The sequence below is a fragment of the Lepidochelys olivacea genome (genome assembly GCF_965140295.1).
Source record: "Lepidochelys olivacea isolate rLepOli2 genome assembly, chromosome: 20".
Taxonomy (NCBI): Eukaryota; Metazoa; Chordata; order Testudines; family Cheloniidae; genus Lepidochelys; species Lepidochelys olivacea.
Genome location: NC_140430.1, coordinates 17,894,031 through 17,909,872, shown reverse-complemented (window position 1 = coordinate 17,909,872; position 15,842 = coordinate 17,894,031). Strand labels below are relative to the sequence as shown.

Here is a 15,842-nt window from a genome sequence, read left to right as displayed (position 1 = left end):
CCTAAAGGTTGTTCTGGGATTCGGAAATTGGGAAGTGGGTTTTTTTTTTGGTATTTGTTATTTTCTGTACTGTTATAACAGAGTTGATCTCAAGGGTGCTCAGGTACAAGCCTGCCATGGCCAGACTCAGTGCTTGAGGGGGTGAACGCTCACTGGGGAAACTGAGTCAGTGCAGAGTGTGTCTGTGGCACAGCTAAGAGATGCTGTGGGCCAAAATCTGATGGGAGCGGTGAGCCACTAACACAGCTGTGGGCCAGTCCTTTGCTGAGAGCAGGGAAGACTGCAGAGTGTGGTGAGATTCTGGCACAGCTAGGAAAGCTGTGGGCCACACCACCACTGACCGCAGGGAAACTGAGGCACAGCTAAACGGTGCGGTGCTGAAACACTGCTGGGCGCAGGAAAGACTCAGGGTGGTACAAGATCTGGATTCATGCCTTCGGGGTGACATATGGCCAGTCACATGAGGAAATCCCCCACTGTTATTGTGTTTTCTGCCTTTGCAGCCTCTCTAATCAACCTGAGCATTTCACAATCACCATCAACATCCTGGTCAGGTGGTGGGTAGTATATAGCCCTACTGTTATACTCTTACTGCTCAAGGAGGGAGTTTCTATCTATAGAGATTCTGTGGTACAGCTTCGTTGATTCAAGATTTCTACTTTCTTTGACTCTATGCTTTCTTTCACATATAGTGCCACTCTCCCACTGGCATGACCTACTCTGTCATTCCTGTGTATTTTGTACCCTGGTCTTACCAGGACACATTGATTAACCCTATTCCACTAAGTTTCCATGATGCCTATTATATCAATATCCTCATTTAATGCCGGGCACTCTAGTTCACCCATCTTAGTCAAAAAAGCTAACAACGTTAGGAACCATTCGGAAGGAGATGGATAATAAGACAGAAAATATAATGCCACTAAATAAACCCTAGAAGCACTTCAGAGAATGGCACCAGGGAAGTCCTTGACTTTAATCTTTTATCTAGCAGCCTAAATCTGGCCTCCAGGACCTCTGTCCTACCGTTCCCTATGTCATTGGTAACCACCTTCACCAGCACTGATGTCTCATGTGGTCAGCAGCCTTTGCACCGAGCAGGCAATTTACCACGTGGTTCTCCTGGCCATCACAAACTCAACTATCTACCAAATCCCCCATTACGATTACCTGGATCTTCCTAGTAACTGGGGTCCCTTCCCCCAGAGGGGTATCCTTGATGCAAGGGGATACCACAACTTCATCTGGAAGAGGGTCCCCACTATGGAATTGTTTCCCTCTGCTCCAGCTTGATGTTCTCCTTCCCTGAGACTTTCATTCTCCATAACAGAACAGAAGCTGTCAGATTGGGGGTGGGACCACTCTATTGTGCCCCTGCAAGTGTCCTCTGGGTATCTCTCTGTCTCCCTTTGCTCCTCCAGTTCAGCCACATAGATCTCAAGAGTGTGATCTCAAGATCTCATAGATCTCACTGTGTCTCTGCGGGCCATGAGCTGCTTGTCCCGTGTGCACACACACATCACTGGCCCATGCTGTATTCCGTGCAATAAACTGCGTTGTGGCTGGACTTCTGGCTGCATTATTTTTACTCTTGCCAGGGTTGTGGGTTTTTTAGGGGAGAACATTATTGGCTGAAGTTTAGCATATGTTTGTTAGGTGGGTTGGGTTTCTCTCTCTCTCCTTACTCCCACCCCCATTTCTTTTTGAGGAAGCTTTGCTAGCACCCTTCTAGTAGTTAGCTTATAGTCTGTCGGCCTCCCGCCCCGTTGCTAAACTCTCCTTACCTGGGTAGCTCACTCCATCTTGCTCCCCATCACGAGGCGCTCGCTGCTCAAAAACCGGACCCGGAAGGAAGGCCTCTCATACTCCCACTCAAAACTCCCTTGTTTGCTTAGGAGCTGGCTTTTTAAACTCCTGTTCTCCCAGAGTTAGCCCCACCTCCTTGTCAAGGGTTCCGAAAGGGGTCATGGACCAAGGGATAGCATCAGGCTAGAGCCTCGTTAGGAAGCTCTCAGCCTAGCCTAGCCTGCTGGTTGACTCAGCACAGAGCCCTCAGAACAGACCACACTATAATCTTCAAGCATGCAAGCAAGCTAACAGACAAACCCACCCCAAGAATCAAGCTCCTGTGCGCTAGATCTCCCTCGAGCCGTACAGAGGCCATTAACTCCCTGATCTTTGTGGTGATGCTTCTATCTATGTGCCTCAGGCCAACAGCAGAATTTGAACCCAGCACCTTCACCGCAAAACAGGTGAACCAGGAACACTTGAGCTACCGGGCTGGACACCATAGCAGACTCCTAAACCTCTTACAAGAACCGGCCACGAGAGGGGGCTCTAGACCCACACGGCAGGTTACATTATACAGCACAGATCACACTGGCCATTAAATTCCTGCTGTATCACAATGCAAACTCCTGTCTAATTTGCCACCCATAGGGTCATTTTACCTTTTTGGGGGAGGGGAGCAGTTGGAAGGTGTCTGAGAGTAGGGATGGGGTATATATCTAATTGCCTCTAGCTGACTGGTAGGAATCCCAATCCCAAGGAATTTGCCACAACAGATGAACATAATTGATGGTCCGCGGCCTGTTATGCGTTCTTTGTATTATCATAGTGACCAGCGGCCCGAGCCAGGGAGCAGGACACCGCAGTGCTCGGTGATGTAGAGGCACAGACTAAAAACACAGCCCCTGCCCTAAAGAGCTCCCAATCCCAAGCCACGTCTACGCTCTGGGCGCTCTCTCTAGCGGCACAGTTATGGTGCCACATCTATGCTGGCATAACTCCACGGTGTAGAGGCCGAGGATGGCAACGGATGGGCTTTTCCCATCGGGGTAGGGCCCCCGCGTCCCTGAGCGACGATAGCTCGGTCGACAGAAGCGGTCGTCCACCTGCCGAGCTGCGTCTACACCTGGGGTTGGGCTGGCCCTGCTACGGCGCTTGGAGGTGCGGATTTAGCAGCCCCCTTAGTGCTGTAGCTGCGAAGTGCACACCAGGGCCAAGTATAAGAGAGGCGATAACAGATGGACACAGACAGACGGGGCACGACAAGGAAAGGGTGAGGCAAACCTGGTCAGCATGACAGGTGGGTGGTATCCCATGGCCAGAGCCAGATGTGTCAGAGGAGGGTGTAGGAAATGCCCTTCCCTATAGGGGGGTGTGGGGAGAATTTGGGGGGGGGGATGCCCTTCTCTATAGGGTCAGTATGTAGGGTCCTCCTCTCTCTATAGGGGCCAGTGGGGAAATCCCCTTCTATATAGGGATAGCGTGTGGGGTTCCCGTCTCTCTTTAGGGGGTAGTGTGTGGGGCTCCCATCTTGCTATAGGGCACAGTGGGGGGACGCCCTTCCCTATAACAGCAGTGTGTGGGGCTCCCATCTCTCTTGGGGCCAGTGGGGGAAAGCCCTTCTCTCTAGGGGTAGTGTGCGTGTGGGGGGGGGGGGGTTTCACCTCTCTCTATAAGGGTCAAAGTGGGGTCCCCAACTCTCTATGGGGGACAGTGGGGAATGCCCTTCGCTATGGGGCAGTGTGTGGGGTTCCCCACTCTCTAGAGGGGACACGGCGGGGGGGGTGCCCTTCGCTGTGGGGCGTCCCCGGGCCGGGGCTGGGTCCCTGTCCCTTTAAGGCGCAGGGGGCGGGGGCCGCCCGGCCCCGCGGCAGGAGGCAGCGCCGCGCTGGGATGTTGTGAGCCCGGAGCAGGCGGCGGCGGCGGCGGATCCGGGCCCGGCCGCGCTCTGACCGCAGCGGGGGGAGCGGGCGCCGCCAGCATGGACTGGGGCACCGAGCTGTGGGTGAGTGGGGCCGGGCTGCGGGACCCCAGCGCCGGGCAGGGCTCCCTGGGGCCAGCCCCCCAACTCCCCTCCCTTCCCCTTCCCTCCTCGGGGCCAGCCCCCCAACTCCCCTCCCTTCCCCTTCCCTCCTCGGGGCCAGCCCCCCAACTCCCCTCCCTTCCCTTTCCCTCCTCGGGGCCAGCCCCCCAACTCCCCTCCCTTCCCTTTCCCTCCTCGGGGCCAGCCCCCCAACTCCCCTCCCTTCCCCTTCCCTCCTCGGGGCCAGCCCCCCAACTCCCCTCCCTTCCCCTTCCCTCCTCGGGGCCAGCCCCCCAACTCCCCTCCCTTCCCCTTCCCTCCTCGGGGCCAGCCCCCCAACTCCCCTCCCTTCCCTTTCCCTCCTCGGGGCCAGCCCCCCAACTCCCCTCCCTTCCCTTTCCCTCCTCGGGGCCAGCCCCCCAACTCCCCTCCCTTCCCCTTCCCTCCTCGGGGCCAGCCCCCCAACTCCCCTCCCTTCCCCTTCCCTCCTCGGGGCCAGCCCCCCAACTCCCCTCCCTTCCCCTTCCCTCCTCGGGGCCAGCCCCCCAACTCCCCTCCCTTCCCCTTCCCTCCTCGGGGCCAGCCCCCCAACTCCCCTCCCTTCCCTTTCCCTCCTCGGGGCCAGCCCCCCAACTCCCCTCCCTTCCCTTTCCCTCCTCGGGGCCAGCCCCCCAACTCCCCTCCCTTCCCTTTCCCTCCTCGGGGCCAGCCCCCCAACTCCCCTCCCTTCCCTTTCCCTCCTCGGGGCCAGCCCCCCCCCAACTCCCCTCCCTTCCCCTTCCCTCCTCGGGGCCAGCCCCCCCCCAACTCCCCTCCCTTCCCCTTCCCTCCTCGGGGCCAGCCCCCCCCCAACTCCCCTCCCTTCCCCTTCCCTCCTCGGGGCCAGCCCCCCCCCAACTCCCCTCCCTTCCCCTTCCCTCCTCGGGGCCAGCCCCCCCCCAACTCCCCTCCCTTCCCCTTCCCTCCTCGGGGCCAGCCCCCCCCCCCAACTCCCCTCCCTTCCCCTTCCCTCCTCGGGGCCAGCCCCCCCCCCCAACTCCCCTCCCTTCCCCTTCCCTCCTCGGGGCCAGCCCCCCCCCCCAACTCCCCTCCCTTCCCCTTCCCTCCTCGGGGCCAGCCCCCCCCCCCAACTCCCCTCCCTTCCCCTTCCCTCCTCGGGGCCAGCCCCCCCCCCCAACTCCCCTCCCTTCCCCTTCCCTCCTCGGGGCCAGCCCCCCCCCCCAACTCCCCTCCCTTCCCCTTCCCTCCTCGGGGCCAGCCCCCCCCCCCAACTCCCCTCCCTTCCCCTTCCCTCCTCGGGGCCAGCCCCCCCCCCCAACTCCCCTCCCTTCCCCTTCCCTCCTCGGGGCCAGCCCCCCCCCCCAACTCCCCTCCCTTCCCCTTCCCTCCTCGGGGCCAGCCCCCCCCCCCAACTCCCCTCCCTTCCCCTTCCCTCCTCGGGGCCAGCCCCCCCCCCAACTCCCCTCCCTTCCCCTTCCCTCCTCGGGGCCAGCCCCCCCCCCAACTCCCCTCCCTTCCCCTTCCCTCCTCGGGGCCAGCCCCCCCCCCAACTCCCCTCCCTTCCCCTTCCCTCCTCGGGGCCAGCCCCCCCCCCAACTCCCCTCCCTTCCCCTTCCCTCCTCGGGGCCAGCCCCCCCCCAACTCCCCTCCCTTCCCCTTCCCTCCTCGGGGCCAGCCCCCCCCCAACTCCCCTCCCTTCCCCTTCCCCTTCCCTCCTCGGGGCCAGCCCCCCCCCAACTCCCCTCCCTTCCCCTTCCCCTTCCCTCCTCGGGGCCAGCCCCCCCCCAACTCCCCTCCCTTCCCCTTCCCCTTCCCTCCTCGGGGCCAGCCCCCCCCCCCAACTCCCCTCCCTTCCCCTTCCCCTTCCCTCCTCGGGGCCAGCCCCCCCCCCCAACTCCCCTCCCTTCCCCTTCCCTCCTCGGGGCCAGCCCCCCCCCCCAACTCCCCTCCCTTCCCCTTCCCTCCTCGGGGCCAGCCCCCCCCCAACTCCCCTCCCTTCCCCTTCCCTCCTCGGGGCCAGCCCCCCCCCAACTCCCCTCCCTTCCCCTTCCCTCCTCGGGGCCAGCCCCCCCCCAACTCCCCTCCCTTCCCTTTCCCTCCTCGGGGCCAGCCCCCCCCCCAACTCCCCTCCCCTCCCTTCCCTTTCCCTCCTCGGGGCCAGCCCCCCCCCCAACTCCCCTCCGCTCCCTTCCCTTTCCCTCCTCGGGGCCAGCCCCCCCCCCAACTCCCCTCCCCTCCCTTCCCTTTCCCTCCTCGGGGCCAGCCCCCCCCCCAACTCCCCTCCCCTCCCTTCCCTTTCCCTCCTCGGGGCCAGCCCCCCCCCCAACTCCCCTCCCCTCCCTTCCCTTTCCCTCCTCGGGGCCAGCCCCCCCCCCAACTCCCCTCCCCTCCCTTCCCTTTCCCTCCTCGGGGCCAGCCCCCCCCCCAACTCCCCTCCCCTCCCTTCCCTTTCCCTCCTCGGGGCCAGCCCCCCCCCCAACTCCCCTCCCTTCCCCTTCCCCTTCCCTCCTCGGGGCCAGCCCCCCCCCCCAACTCCCCTCCCTTCCCCTTCCCCTTCCCTCCTCGGGGCCAGCCCCCCCCCCCAACTCCCCTCCCTTCCCCTTCCCCTTCCCTCCTCGGGGCCAGCCCCCCCCCCCAACTCCCCTCCCTTCCCCTTCCCCTTCCCTCCTCGGGGCCAGCCCCCCCCCCCAACTCCCCTCCCTTCCCCTTCCCCTTCCCTCCTCGGGGCCAGCCCCCCCCCCCAACTCCCCTCCCTTCCCCTTCCCCTTCCCTCCTCGGGGCCAGCCCCCCCCCCAACTCCCCTTCTCATCCCACGGCTGGTTTCCCCTTGTCTCAATTCCCTCCCTCTTTCCTGCTTCCTTAAGGCTGGGTTTCCTTCCCCTCTTGAGCCCCTGGGCAAGCCCCCCAGTTTTATTCCCCCTAGGCTGGGCTTCCTCCCCCCTGCCCAGTCCCCTTTCTCTCTCTGCCCCCTGTCCCCCGCTCATCCCCTGGGATTGGCTTTCTTTCCCCCATCCCCACCCCATCCCCCGGGCTAGGCTTCTTCTGTCTTTGTCCCCCCATATCCTCGGTCTGGGCTCCCCATTATTTCCCTCTTCCTCCAGTTCTGTCCCTTCCCCAGTTCCTGGGAGCCTGTTCCCTCTATCCTGGTTCTCTCTCCCCTATCTAAGCCCCATTTCCTTTTCCTTGTGATCATCCCCCAAACCCCTCTGGCTCTTCCCTTCCCGTCTTCTTACCTCCCTGTTCCCCTCTCCCCCTTTCCACTGTGGCTGCTTCTCCCTCCCCTGGCCCAGCTTAGTGCTGATTTTCTCCCAGCCCTGGTGGGGGGGGGAAGCCCTTATTTCCATCCAGCTCTCCTGTCAGGGTGGGTGTTTCCCCTTCCTCCCCCAGTGGATGGACACACTTCCTGGGTATGGAATTCCCCAGCCTTGTAATGGGGCATGTGGGTTGGGGTGTATATGTGATGTCATGTAACTTATCCCCCCAACCCAACCCCCCTTAGAGCCTCTGGGGTGGTGGAGTTGCACAGTGCTGGGATGCACTTTACCACCCCCCCATTCCTCCTGTATGAACCCCCTTTGTCAGTGGCCCCCAGATCACAAAAATGGAGACTCACCCTCATTTGAAAGCAACATACCTAGTCTAGATCTTAAGTGTTCACACTGATACATTTCTGCAAGCACTTTATTTTGAGGGGGATGTTGTCTCAGTAGTGGGGGGGTTGCGATCCATTTTTGCACCACACTTTTGGTTCAACCCCTTCCTTGTGATGGGTTTGTAATGGGGCTTCTGTGGAGACTTGGCTTCCTGACCCCAGCCTGTGTGGGTCAATTTCTTCTCTGTGTGGTCCTTTGGGCTAAAAGTTTGTGTGTGTAACTCTACTGTGTAGTTTTCTCCCCGGAGCATTTTTGTAAGTTAAGCTCCAGAAGTTTCTCTGCCATTTTGGGATCATGGCTTCCCTTAGGCCAGGGGGCGGTGGGGGCAGAGCTGCTGGAACTAGGGGTACGGTAGCACCCCCTGGCTTGAAGTTTCTATCCATGGTTTTCAGTGCCCCTGCTATAAAAAGTGTTCAAATGCCACTGGGCAGGGTGGGTGGGTAGGAAGCATTTGAAAAACTGCCCTTGGCCTCTGAAAGGAGTTGGTCTGCCTCTAATCTGGTTAATCTCAAATTTTTCTACAGGCATCAGATCTACTTTGAGCTGGGTCACTTGAGTAAAAAATCTCTTATTTTTTTGGGGGAGGGGGGAGGAGTTCTCAGTGCCCACCCCTGCCTGGGCAAAAGCAGACTGTGGCTGGGAGTGCTTGCCCTGGGCGAGGGGGGAATATGGAGACTCCCAGATGTTTGTTGCTCTTATCTGTCTGTCGTACAGATCTTGGCTTGCTCCTGCCTATATGAAATAGGGACACCTTTATAATGCATGCCTGAGCAGTGCGGGAGTGGTTAGAACAGGACTCCTGGGTTCTATTTCCCAGCTCTGGGAGGTGACGTGCCTAGTGGTGAGTACAGGGGAGGGGGTAGCTATGACTCCTGGATTCTACTGTAAACTCTAGGAGGAGTTGTGGCTGGTGCAGGAGATTGGCAGCCAGGACTCCTCCTGCCTTTCCTCCCTAGCTTTGGGTGGGCCTGTGCCTCTAGTGGCTAGCATGGTAGGGCTGGTAGCCAGGACTCCTGGGTTCTTTTCCTGACTCTGCCATGAGATTTGGGGAAGGCAAGTCCTGTAACCTCTTTTTGTCTCAGTTTCCCTGTCTATAACGTGCGGCTAATACCTTGGGGAGGAGAGAAGGATGATGAGGCTTAACTCCTAAAACGACTTGAATCCGTGTTTGAAAGAGGCTATGGAACCTATACTTGCTAGTAATAATTGCTTCATATCTGCAAAGCGCTGCGTGATCTGTTAATCCATTGCTCAGTTCTATCCAGCGTTTACGTAGGGCCTACTGTATTCTGTTTGGCTGTCTTAGTTGTGGATCTGTGCGCTTTGGGTGGGGGAGGAGGGGGAGGAGAAGGGAGCCCATTTCAACTAATGAGTTGAGCGGGATCAAGCATGTTCCATGTTTACAGCCTGGCCAGAACTTCTTGTGGAAGAATGTGTAATAAGCCAGGCTTTTCTGCCCCCTCCTCCTACATGCAGATATGATCAATGTTCTCCTCTCTTCCCATAGGAAGCTGTGTACGATGCTCTCCAGTCTGGGATGCCACTTGCAAACAATGCATCTGCAGCATTGCTAACCCTGAGGGTTCACCCCAAAAAAACCCTTTTTTTAAAAAAAATAACTTGTGGGGCCACTTTGTTTGCCTGCCAGTTTCTGAGCCTTAAGGGTGCATTAGCTTCAAATTTCCAGGCTTTTATCTGCAGCTGGAGGCTAGAACCCTTCTTTTATTTTAATGGGGAAAAAGAATTATTCTCATGCAGTTTCTTGGTTCCAGACATTGGAGCTTTTAAAAAAAAGCCTCAGAGATCATGACAGTCTTGAGAAAACTCTGCTCGTTGGCGATGCTGCATCTGGGTTCACCAGCGTGTTCGGTTTCTCTCCTTGGGGCTGGGGTGTTCTCACACACGTCTGTCCATCTTGGCGTTATGGACTCTTCTGTACAAGTTCGCACCCTCAAAGTGTAAGGCGAAGGGGTTAACAAAAGTATTACCATCCCAGATCTGGCTCGGGATCTGTTTAGTCCAGTGTCTTGACAGTGGCTGGCACCAGATGCTTCAGAGGAAAGTCTAAGAAACCCAATTCGCCTGCTCTGAATGGGAAAGGTGATGTTTCGCTCTCCGTAGTTAGTATGTCTCGAGTAGATGTGGCTACCTTGACTGACACACCTTTTGGAAATGGTGCATCGCCTCCCTTCCCCCTCCCCTCCCCTCCCCCCCCCAGTTCTCTGCTGAAGGAATCCCCCCCCCCTGCTTTTCTGAATACATTTGGGGAAAGTCCACTCCCAGGTGGGTAAGTAAGTAGGAAATTCCTGAGGAAGATTTGCGGGCGGGTGGGGGGTGGAATGACCCTGAGCCATCAACTTTTGCAGAGTTGACGAGTTTTGATTTAAAAATGTTATAGCCCAAGGAGACCTGATGCGGCGGAGGGAGGGCGTCTCTGCCCACAGCAGCTGTAACGAAATGAACAAGACTGGTAAGTTTTGCAGCTGCTGTTGGGGGGGGCCCCCTGTGGGAGTTTCTCATCCCTGAAAGGGAACAGTTCCCTCTGCTGGGAAAGAGGAGTCTCCCCACACCCCAAACAGACGGAGGCGGGAAGGAGAGGGTCGCATAGCAAACCCGCCATGCCTTGCGATGGGACAGCTCTGTGTTTTGAAGGGCATGAAGATGGGGTGGGGGAAACGGGGAGGGGTTTTTCCTTTTTACTAGGCACTTTTGCAGAGCTCCTCTTCTAAGCTGACATGAGATGATATCCTTCCAGCGGAGGAATCCCAGCAAGAGCCCCTTTCCCAGCAGCGTGCGTCTCTTTTGCTAGGGCCCTGCCCCAGACCTTTGCTGGTGGCAGTGGAGGGGCTAGTCTTCCGCTTGGTGCAAATGGTACATTTTTTGCAAGTCTCGGGGTCTCTCCTGTGTCTGCAGAACCCACTGAGCTCCCCGCTCCCTTCCCATTGAATCTGGCTTCTGCCTGGAGAAGCCTTAGCCCTAGTTACCATGGAGACTGTCTCACACTTTGTAGGCTCAAGCAAGCGGTGGGTGTGGATCAGAGGCTGAGTGGGGGCAGGAAAACAATGCATCTGGGGAAGGGGGTGTAGAGGAAGCGAAGGATGCAAGCTCTGGGTCTAGTCATTTGTGAAGGGGACTATGTTTGGAGGACAGACTGTGCACGGGGAAGCTACTATTGTAACTTGTGGCTGGTAACCTGAGACTGTCCCTGGTGCTCTAGGAGCACAGAGGGTCTCTTTGCTAAGAAGTGAGCTAGCCCTGCGTGTGGCGATGAAGGGGTGGCTTTCGCTCAGGAGGAGTAATATCACCTAGCTGGTCTACAGCACTTTCCATCAGCTGACCTCAAAGTGCTTTACAAAGGCAGGGCCACAGGATTACCCTCATTTTACAGCAGGGGAAACTGAGGCACAGGGCAGGGACATGTAACCAAAGTCACCCAGCAGGCCTGTCTCAGAGCTGATAACGCCCAGGGCTCCTGAGACCTGGTCCAGTGCTCTACCCACTAGGCCCCACAGCTGGGTGGGACTCTGCAAGTTGTGTTCTGCGAGAGGTCAGACTGAACAATCCCCATGGTGCCCCCAAAGTCCATGGGTAGTGGCAGGGGGGCGAGCACTTATGCCGTGTGACTAGGCAAATTGGTTCTGTTCCCAAGTGTCTGCTTCATACAACCTCCCCCACCACTTTCCTATTTAGCACCATCTCTTGTTGCCTCCCTCAGCAGAGTCTGAATGGCCCATGGGGACTGGTCCCGGCCCAGGGGGTGGGCTGTCTTTGGAGCTAGCCCTGCTGCTGTGTCTGTTCTGGCACCTCTCTAGCGGGCGCTGGACTGCTGCGTCCTAATGTCCCTTGTTTGTTGTGCGACTTCACGGATGGATAGGATTGCTGGCTTCCTCTTCCCTGACTAAGCCTGTCCTTGGCCTCCGTGATGTGTGGCATGTGGGTTGCATTTGACACCAGGGAGGGGCCTTCCCGGAAGGGACTGTATCAAAACGCAACCTAGTAACCAGCCCTGCTGAGTGAGGTTAGTACCAGTCTTACGAGGCTTGTGAGGACAGGGGGAGGTGGGTGGGTGGGGAAGAAGGGTGGTTAAGTCATTGGGCTGGGATGAGAGAGACCTGGGTTCAGTTACTGGCTCTGCCGCATACTTGTGTGACCTTGGGCAAGTCATTTAATTGCTCCGTGCATCAGTTTTCCATCTGTAAAATAAGGATCTTTCCTTTGTGTCCTTTGAGAAGCTCTTTGGGGTAGGAACTTTCTATTAGGTGCATGGATGGTGCCTGGCACAGCAGGGCTTTGATATATGCTAAAACTTCTATGTGCTACTGTAATCTACTACTAAAGGCTTGTCTGTATGATGAAATTGGCCGGAATAGCTAATCTGGATAAACTCCCCATGTGGGTGCTCTGATTCCAGAATAGCTAGAGCACTGAAAGTCCAAACCGTACTTCATTCTGGAATAATTTCCCTGTGAGCCCCGTTAAATAGCATGGAGGGTTCTGGTTCTGCTGCAGGCTGTGGCTGTCCAGTGGCATGTGTGGGTGCCAATGCGGGGCTGGGTCATGTTACCACACACAAATGGGGCTGGTCCTTCGCCGCTATCCCACAACTCTCCACGAGCTCAGCCAGATAGGCCGCTTGTGAAGCCGCTACTGGCCAGGGGTCCAGCTGGCTGGAAGCCACCTAATCCTTCCAATGCAGCTGCACCCTCGACAGAGCCTCGGGACAGGGTCAGAAGCCAAACGCTGAGGCTGCTGCCAGTGCTGACTAATCTTTGGTTTCAAGGTGGGGGTCAGCACCCGCTGGGCTAATAGCAGTTTTGACCTGGCAACACCAACGCAGCTAATTCCCGATGTGGCCCAAGCCTGGATCTGAAAGCTAAAGAGAATTCTGGACGTGATTCTCACGCCAAATTCTTTTAATGCTGATGCCAATTTTAAGGCTTCGTTTGGCTGCCTGAGAGGCGTAAAAGGGACCTTAGTGTAAATGAAGCTCTGGCCCTTTAAAATCTGTCCAAACCCATGGAGCCATCAGGGGAGCATTGCAACACGAAGTACCCCCCCTCTGGGGGGATGCTACTAGGTGGGTTACTTTCCCCAGATGATGCCAATGAGAGGGGATGAGGTGAGGAAGTGGGGTCACTTCAGGTTGCTGCCATATCAATTCGAGCAGCTATTGCAAGGTCTCAGCTTCCAGCAAAGCAGGATCAGTTTTCAGGGAACTTTTTATTTTTGTGCTGTGTTGCTTTTGCATTGGCTTCTCCAAATCTCAGCAGACCCAACTGGTGCCTAGCAGTTCAAACCTCTCTGAGTGTTAGCGTGATGATCCCCCTTGCTTTGAATTTTAAGTCCACTCAGAAACTTTACAACACGTTTCTGACTTAAAATGTGTGTCCTTCTCCCCCCACACCTTTTTGGCCTCTTGCTTTCGGTTCCTAAATCTTCTGCATGAAAGATCAATCCTGTTCTGAAGCCTGGTTGTCTTATCTTTGATCCAAAATCTTGAAAGTCATTTGGAGGGAGTGGTAAAGGAACTTCTCGGCTGGGTTTTTATGAGTATGGTGAAATAGACGATTCTGAAGGGAAGCAGAAATCTGTAGCCTCTGGAGGAGGGGGAAAAGCTAGGAGTGGAGATTCTGGATGGGTGTGGTTTTGTGCTCAGAGTCAGACTCCTGGGTTCAATCCTCAACTCTGCTACAGTCTTGCTGCATGACCTCGGGCAAGTCCATTTAATCTTCTCCACCCACCTGTAAAACGAAGCGTGCTAGAGACGCTGGAGGTGATTACACCTGAATCTCTTACTTAAAATCCGGTTTCTTACAGCTCTAGTTCACATTCGCTCAGCTTGAAGATTGAAGTTGTGTTAGTCAGTTTCACTACTGTTTCTAGACTGTTTCGCTTCCTAGTTAACAGTGCCTGCTGGGATAGCTTGGTGGCAGACCATGCATGGGAAGACCCCCCCCCCTTCCCCCGCCACCCCTTCAAAATGTGCACAAACTGTCACAAAAAGATTGATTTCTGCTAAATTGCTGTGAAACTTTTTTTAAGTAGTTATAAATGTTGGATCTAAACTACGTAGGAGCTTCCCTTTTAAGGGATGTCTTGAAAGGTGGTAGAGTTCAAGCCAATAAAAGGAAGTCCTCCCCCCCATTACATATAGCTGCCATGTGGAACTCATTGCCACAAGACACTGTTAGCTAAAACCTCAGCAGGATTTAAAAAAAAGGCACTTATATGGATGAGAGCATCCTGGCTTATAATAAAACAAAAAATGAAACACCCAAAGTTTAGGTAAGGCCATGAATCCTCCTGCCTTAGGATGGCTGATACCTTCTTCTCTGCAGAGTTAACTTAACTCACGAAAGCTTATGCTCTAATAAATTGGTTAGTCTCTAAGGTGCCACAAGTCCTCCTTTTCTTTTTGCGAATACAGACTAACACGGCTGCTACTCTGAAACCAGAGTTAACTTAGGGTCTTACTTGGGTGTTACCCCCACCACTTTCTTATCCACACAATCATCTCGCCCCAGGCAAGCTGGTCTGCCTGGTGGTACACCTTTCACTTGGCCTAGAACCCGTCCAGTGTGCAGGGGGATACAGTCGCTGGTCCTGCGGTACCTGCCCACAATTCCTCTGCATGTCCAGGAGGACCAACAGGTTCTCCCACCGTTCACCAGGGGAAGAATCATGGAGTGTACTGCAGCACGGAGGATAATGGGATGTGCCCTCCAGATGGCCTAGTGACCCAGCAGCGGGGATGACGCTAGGACTGTGCAGGGTGGCTGCTCACGCCAGGCCTAGGCTACCCTGGCTGGCTGCTCAGATCCGGGGGCTGATCACAGTAGTTAACTCTGCAGCAAAGACACTTCCTCCCCCCCAGGGCCAGGCTCCTCTTGACCTCTCGCTCGGGTCCCCAGTAACTCTGGGGTTTCTTGCGCCTTCCTCTAAGCATCTGGTGCTGCTGCAGAGATTGCCACTGGGCGAGACGGATGGTTCATTTTATCCAGCATGGCGATTCCTATCCCCAGTTTGTAGTTGAGGCAATGTTCAGTGTTAACAGAAGCCTCACCTCTTCAGGGGCTTGTAAGCTTCTCCCTGCTGTTTACTGCGGTTTTACAGTTTGTTTGTCCTCTCTTTTTAAAAAGGAATTTCCCTTCCCCTTGTTGCTATGTAAAAGGCAGCTGCAGGCGAAAACTGGTGAAACTGACCAGATTCAAGTACTCTCAGATGCATCAAGTAGCAGCAGTGTGTGTGTGATTTTCTATCTTTAAACTGTAAGAACCCTTGGGTGTGACTTGTAACAACAGGAGGGTGGAATTCCGATGGAAAGGACGCTGCTTTTAAATTGATGGCAGCCCTTTAAGCAAGAAATCCTGTCACTTGTGTGTATACCTGAAACCCTGATTTTATGATGATTATTTGTATTACTGTCACGCTGGGAGATCAGACTCCCTGATAAGGCTGTGTCTACACTGCAGGCTTCTGCCGGCAAAGCTGTGTCAGTCAGCTCTGTGAAGAGGGGTGATCGACCGCTGGGCCAGCAGAAGCCCCAAGTGTGGACGCAGCGATGTCGGCAAAACCGGCACAGCTTGGATTTTAGCTCAGGGTGGATTTTAATACAGTGGTACCAGGTGCAGCTTTGCGGGTGTTGCTGCATCCGTGCTAGGAGGGGGGTGCCAGTGTAATATGCCGATTTCCTAGTGAAGACACAGCCTAAGAGGCAGCCCCACACAAACTACGCTCTAAACAGATAAATCAAAAGGGAGGGGAAACTGAGGCCAGGTGAGGGGGGATGTGACTTTTCCAAGGTCGGTGGCAGGGCTGGGAAAAGAACCCAGGAATCCTGATTCCCTCTGATCTTATCTACTTGACCATGTTGCCTTGGAACTATACAACTCTTCCCTGCTCTATCTGTCCTCTCCAAGGGCAGACCGACCCTCTTTCTCTCTCCCCCCCCCAAGGTGCACTCCCTCTGTCGGCCCCTGAACCTTTCTGTGTTCCCCCCCTTCCTCCCCCCGCCCACATGAGTCTTTTCACTGCCACAGGGCATATGCTATTCGGCAATCAGTGCTCTGGAGGGGAGGGTCTGACATCTCCTGCAGCAGGGTGGACATTTCGTTTCACAGGTTATAACAGCTCTGCAGTGCTGACAACAGCGGGAAGTTAATTGTTGCCAATCTAAACCGCCAAAACGCTGGAGATGGAGATGTGAGGAGCTGATGTGTAAGGGCACAAAGGGGCTGTGGCTTTCTGGATCTGATCCGTCCTCATTCCTTTGCTAGGGGCTTTAAATGCTCTCCAACCAGATAAATGGCTCTCTGACGCAACCCCCATCCTTGTTCAAGGTCCTTTCCCACCCGCAGCTGTGAGGAGGGGCCCATGGG

At 56.0% G+C, this 15,842-nt stretch overlaps 1 protein-coding gene across 2 annotated transcripts in view; it reads left to right on the top strand.

Annotated features, from left to right (window-relative positions):
• The first annotated feature begins 3,665 nt into the window (after window positions 1–3,665).
• The window catches only part of TRIP10 (thyroid hormone receptor interactor 10), a 74,551-nt gene continuing 62,374 nt past the window's right edge, over window positions 3,666–15,842 (top strand). For both annotated transcript variants that reach the window (XM_084610291.1, XM_084610290.1), the window contains exon 1: window positions 3,666–3,793. In XM_084610291.1, coding sequence (XP_084466417.1) covers window positions 3,770–3,793 — 24 coding nt within the window. In that variant the 5' untranslated portion in view covers window positions 3,666–3,769. The remainder of the gene's footprint in view (window positions 3,794–15,842) is intronic.